The sequence below is a fragment of the Rutidosis leptorrhynchoides genome, chromosome 3 (assembly GCF_046630445.1).
Source record: "Rutidosis leptorrhynchoides isolate AG116_Rl617_1_P2 chromosome 3, CSIRO_AGI_Rlap_v1, whole genome shotgun sequence".
Classification (NCBI taxonomy): Eukaryota; Viridiplantae; Streptophyta; class Magnoliopsida; order Asterales; family Asteraceae; genus Rutidosis; species Rutidosis leptorrhynchoides.
Window position 1 is genome coordinate 51,577,370 of NC_092335.1, and position 6,605 is coordinate 51,583,974.

Here is a 6,605-nt window from a genome sequence, read left to right on the forward strand (position 1 = left end):
CCTTTCTGATATATATATATATATATATATATATATATATATATATATATATATATATATATAAAATTGATCAATGTATATTTTATTTCATAAATTGAAAATTGATAGTTATGTTTTTAAATTATTTTAATATAACTTAAACTTATATTATTATTGTAAATATAATTAAAAATTAAAAATAAAATATATAATTAAATGTACATAGATTAAAAAACATTGTATATGAGAATTACTTTTCAAAATTCAAAATATAAAGTATAAAATATAAAAAATCACTTAACCCACTTAATAACACTGACAAAGGTCAACGTCCCTCTTACAGTTCAACCTTCGCGCCGCTGCACAAAACCACCGACATCGTCGTTAATCATGTCAATCGCCGCCGTCGCTTCATCTCCGTTCACTCCTTCATATCTCCGATCAGTTTCCGCCACTTCTCAATCATCAATTTCTATCTCCAGTTCTCTTAAATCATCATCATCATCTTTCACTCTCCACTTAACCGCCAACAAATTAGCAACTAAAAACCCTAATTCCGAATTTTCCGTAACAGCAATGAGCGTAACCTCTCAACAAAACATCTCTAAAACTTCATTCCTTGATCGAAAAGAAAGCGCTGTTCTTCATTTCGTCAAGTATCATGGCCTCGGTAACGATTTTATAATGGTAATTTAGCAATTTTTCACATAAACCACATTTGATTTTTCCTTGTGTTTGTTGATTATAGTACAATGGTTGTTGTTTGTATGTAATGTGTATATGTGTTTAATGTATTTAAGGGTTGATTATAATTAGGTTAATAATTTGGATTCCATGGAACCGAAAATAACGCCGGAGGAAGCTGTTAAGTTATGTGATAGGAATTTTGGGATTGGAGCTGATGGAGTGATATTTGCAATGCCTGGAATAAATGGGACCGATTATACAATGCGCATTTTTAATTCTGATGGTAGTGAACCAGAGGTAAATTTTGCTTTTAACGACACGTTTTCATTGTTATTGATTACTCCGTATTATTTACTCGAGTGATTTGTGTAGAATTGTTGATTATTATAAGTGTTTGTTTAATCAATTAATGAAATGACGATTAGATTTAAATTCAATGAGATTATGAGAATCTGTATACTGTGAGTTTCCAGTAATGGGATGTGTAGCTATATTTTCAAGAATCTTTGGTATAATAAGAAAAAATACATAGCAGGAACTTTACTAGTTGGATTATGATTTGCTTGAATGCTATTAAGAGAAACGCAGATGAAAGTAAACGTGTAAACCCTTGATTTGTTACTGCATTATTAACGGGTATATTATATTATAAAATATAATGAGAGTCTAATGCCATATTAATGGCATTGTGTTAAAAGGATTAATTCAAAATAATTTGGAAACTATTTGATAACTGTTTTGAGGAACGTCTTGTTAGTCACTTTACTACATGACCCCGTCTTTTTGCATTTACTGGAAATTGAAACTTCATTCTCTCTCAGATGTGCGGTAATGGAGTTCGTTGCTTTGCAAAATTCGTCTCAGATCTCAGTAACTTAAACCGAAGGCAAAGGTATATAATTATTCTGTGTCATCTCCTTTGGAAGTTTTATATACCATGCTAACCTTTTTCATATTGTTCGTTTTCTTCTCCGCATCTTGGGTTATATGTGCATAATTTGTTTTTTCATTAACCTTGTTTAGCTGTAATCTAAGTTACATGTTTCTTTTCTTGCGAATAAACTACATATAATTATATATGTTTTTGGTATTTGGATGTGAAGCAGTAGATGCAAGTTACACGTGATCATGTTTTTTTGTTTGTTCTTTTACAAAATTGCAGCTTTACCGTTCATACTGGTGCTTGGTTGATCATACCTGAGATACAAGACGACGGGAAGGTAAATTTGGTGATTATTTCATGTAATAATACAGTTGCAACATTTTTTAAGTAATCTGTAGATTCATTGTTGTTGTTGTTATTGTTGTTACTTCATGTAGATTCATTGTTGTTGTTATTACTTCAGGTAAAAGTTGACATGGGTGAGCCAGTGTTAAAGGCCTCAGATGTACCCACTAAAATACCAGCAAATAAAGACCAATCTGTTGTGAAAGCCAAAATTGAAGTTGACGGAGTAAATTGGAATGTGACATGTGTCAGTATGGGAAATCCTCATTGCGTCACTTTTGGGAGTGAAGGGAACGAGGTATCGATCTAACTTTGATAAATTTTCTTTTGTATTGTAGCAAAGTTTATATGATGGTGACTTGTGTAACAGAATTTGGTGGTTGATGAATTGAATTCGGCTGATATTGGTCCAAAATTTGAACATCATGCGGTCTTCCCAGCTCGAACTAACACGGGTAAGGCTTTATTTTTTTTATCTCATAATTCTTTATTTAATTTAATAAATGGAGCATGATACCCGATATTAATTTACTTAACGTCCAATATGGTTTCTTATTGTCTTCTCTTGTGTTATACTTTCACAGAATTTGTGCAAGTGTTCTCTCGATCACATTTAAAGATGCGTGTTTGGGAGCGTGGTGCTGGTTAGTTATTTACCTTAAAAGACATACTAGTAGTCTATGTGTATTCATTGTTGGACAATCTATATTAAAAACTTTATAACCGTCATAAAATAACCTTATATGTAACAGGAGCAACTCTGGCTTGTGGAACTGGAGCGTGTGCAGTAGTTGTTGCCGCAATTCTTGAGGGTCGTTCTGAGAGAGTAAGTTTGTATGATTAAAGGTTATTAATTTTTGAAATTGTTGTTTTTATCCTATATAATATGTTTTTTTTCTTTTTTCTTTTTACAGAACTGTACGGTTGATCTACCTGGAGGACCACTGGAGATAGAATGGAGGGAGGACGACAACCATGTGTACATGACGGGTCCGGCGGAAGTAGTATTTTATGGATCTGCCCAGCTCTAGAATTTTTAACATTTGCAAAATAATTAAAATAATTATAATTATTTAAAGGGTTTTATGTAGCATGTTTAGTTGGTCATCTACTCAGTGTGCCTCTGGCACACTGTCATTTGTAATCTTCAATTTTATTTTGGTAAACATAAATTGTTGTATTTGCAAGTGAAATACTGAAATCTTGTAGGTTTAATGGGCTAATAGTAAGCCCAACAAGGTGTTCAATCTGTATTTATAGACACTGTATCAAGTTGTTGAGGGTCACTCATCAGCGCAACTTATGTTTTCAGTTGTCATTTCAAATTTTATGGATCTGAGTCAAAAGTAATTTAACATTGGGTAAGAAAAAACATTGTATGTATATATCAAATATCAAATATCATAGATGCATATATGATATGATTGCTTAACTTGATGGTAACCTTTATTGATAAGGATTAAGGAGCATTTTTTAATGTAAATATGTTGCTTTTATGGGCAAGTTTGGCAACATATTATAGTCTATGCATGTACGGTGGGTAGGCATGATTTCATACATTTTTAATGCTCTTTCTGAACACTCAAGATTTCATGATTTACCACTTTAATGAAGAAGGCGTGTTGACTTGACCATAATAAGGTTGTTTGTATGTGGTACAAGATCCAATTGAAATTGCTTCAAGTGTCTTATTGGTACAAATACAATTTAGTGGAATTAAACCACCTAAGTCTTCAAAAATCAAGCATTTGAAGTGCTTACTTCACTACACCTTCTTAATCCAATATTATTATATATTATTTTTTTACTAGTGATAGAAATGTCGATCTCAATCATCACAACATATTTGGCATCGTGATATCCTTATGAGATTTGACTCATGTTCAAACTTCACTAGCATGCATCACCACATTTTAAAGTGGTTAAAGAAAGAGTCTGAAATGGTCTCAAATAACTTGACTATACCACGTAAACGTAAATCTGAGTAAAAAATATTCGTCCAATCTGCATAGGATATGAAAAACCTTCTTCGTTACCTATTTTGGAATATCGACGTTCTTTCTTTTTAGGACGAATGGATACCATAACACTACAATCACAATAACTTAAGACTCGTTCTCATGATACAACGCCCATATCTAGCATAATCTGATTACCATATATATAAATATTTAATTGTGAGAATAATAAAAAACGAGTGATGGATATATAGACAACAACTAATAGATTTGAGTACTTGTTTGTAAATTCCAAGTTGAAATAACTTAACCATTCTAGAACTAGCTACACCTTTATAAATTCATCATGTCAAACATCATTATACACTAATATAAGTTCAGTTGCTATAAAATATGTAACGAATCGTATTATAATTCAACCATAATAGGATATTGACGTTGATACGACTAAAAGAAATGGATGATATTGACCTCTCTGTTTTATATAAGACATGGAACAAGATACACTATTGCAACTTGCAATTAACTAGGACTTAACTTTCCCATCAAGAGGGGAAGTTTGTTTCTCTAATTATATACTGTAACTAATCAAGCATTAAGATATAACTTCTGGCCACCCACTTTTTTATGTTGCTCCGTATAATATTATCAACTAACATAACATCAACTAATTCTAACTAAACTATTTGCTCAATAAAAAGTGATACTTCAACTATAATAATTATTGGAATTCATGGTCAGTATAAATTAACGTATTACAAGTATAAATGTATACGGGTAAAAATATGACTGTCTACATCTTAACTCTCTTATACTCCGTTTTAGATAAGACTGGATAACGACGTTGTTATTGTACAGATAAAGTTAAACTTGCGTTAGTTCTATCAAATCATATGTATCACCAAATTAAATTTTAGTGCCTTGATGATCAAATGCAATGTATTTTAATGATGAGTACAAGTATATTGAAAGAATGTCTACAACATGAATCAGAACAAAGATATATTTGAAAGTCGTTTTGTCAATTTCTTCTTCATTCGTATATGAAGGCATTGAAGATTCCTATGAACTAAACTAATAAAACAATATGGTAAGTGATAATTCATGAACAAACTTTTTTTATAAACGTAATCTCGATCGTCAACAACTAATTAACAATTAAATCTCTAAACTTAATTGAAATAAACAAGTCTTTATGATCACCGAATACACCTAAAAGCGAAGCCATAAGAAGAGATAAACTCCATTTTTTAGACTTTTACGTTTATAATCTAAGTTGTCTTTTCTCATTTTGTAAACCTAGTGCTGATGGACGGTATTACGTGTCGCAACAATAGACGAATGATCTACATATACGACCAAAAATAATGCATTCGTATATGATTTAAAATTCTGTACAAACAACCAATTATATTTGTTTTGATTTCTTTTATTGAAAAGGGTACTTTAATTTGCAATGCAGCTTGATCTCTATTTCGATTGATGTAAAACATTTGTCTTTATTTGTTAAAATTCGATTCACTTAATTCGTGTAAGCATATATTGATTTTAAGTGTTTTACATTGGACTTTTGGACTACAATACAAACATCTTTATATTTGACTATTCGAGTATTTGATTTATTAGAGGTATAAACGTATTTATGTATACTTGAAAAACAAGTTATACTTAGAGAGCAAATTAAGAGTAAATATTGTATAGATAAAGTTTCCATATTTATGTAATTTATCTTTCTGTCTAAGTCTTGTTAAAATTACTAATCTAGCATAAAACATGTCTATATTCTTGTGCTTATTACGTTTTCGTGTTATGTAGATTTATTGTTGATATTGAATTGCTTGATGTTAAAGTGCTGTGCTGATAGTTCAAGGTTGTTGCTGCTCATATTGATAGTGCAAGGACTGATTATGTTCAAGTTTATTTTTAGAAGAAAATCTTGGGCTCATTGCTTATGAGCTTAGCATGTTATTTATTTAGCCCAAAAGGCCTAAGGGTGAAGTCGGTTGCTGTTTTCTGATCCAGTCTATATAAGTCTCTCATTAGGGTTGAGAGAAATCAATCTCACATATTTTTCAGCTGCTCTTCTCTCAATCTAGGGTTTACAGATTGTTTCATCTTCATCATATCCTGTAATCTTGATAGTTTGTGTATTTTTGAACGTTTGTTCATTGTTTGAGTGAGATTCTCTGAGAGAAATTAGTTGTGCAGAATAATTTGGTGAGATTCATCTATACGATTTGTGATAAATACAGTTTAATTATTATTTGATCTGTATTTGTGTTGATTTACATGATTTTGACATGGTATCAGAGCTGTATGGCTTGATTCTTTGATTCTGAATCCTGGTTATTCGATTGTTCGTCGAAGAATTTAGGGTTTCATCTTGTTAGGGTTTCAACTCTTATTTTTGGGGATTTTTCATCAACGGTCTTCTTGTTGGTGATTGGTTCGTGTTCTGAAGATTATTATCCCGATTCTTCGGATTAGGGTTTGTGTTGTTTATTCGATTTACATCTGGTGTTTTCTTCTTTTCTGTTCTTCCGCTGTTATTTTTCTGTTGTATTATTAAGAAAGCACTGTAAGTCTTCTTTCATTCTTCTTCTCTGAGTCTACTCGTGGATTCCGGGTGAATAGTTATACTTGACCGGTCAACCTGATTGACTTGGAATCCTGTCCCTGGCTATTCAATTCCTGGTCTCCATAGCCATTGGACTTGTCTATTGAAGATTATTCTTCATAGACCTTATAACTCT

At 31.6% G+C, this 6,605-nt stretch overlaps 1 protein-coding gene across 1 annotated transcript; it reads left to right on the forward strand.

The window, feature by feature from the left end:
- Nucleotides 1–369: 369 nt before the first annotated feature.
- On the forward strand, nucleotides 370–2,925 carry LOC139896099 (diaminopimelate epimerase, chloroplastic-like). The gene is made up of 9 exons (XM_071878683.1): nucleotides 370–666; nucleotides 796–963; nucleotides 1,488–1,558; nucleotides 1,829–1,886; nucleotides 2,013–2,192; nucleotides 2,265–2,349; nucleotides 2,479–2,538; nucleotides 2,647–2,720; nucleotides 2,809–2,925. The coding sequence occupies exons 1-9, from the start codon at nucleotides 370–372 to the stop codon at nucleotides 2,923–2,925; spliced, it is 1,110 nt and encodes a 369-aa protein (XP_071734784.1).
- The last annotated feature ends 3,680 nt before the right edge of the window (nucleotides 2,926–6,605 follow it).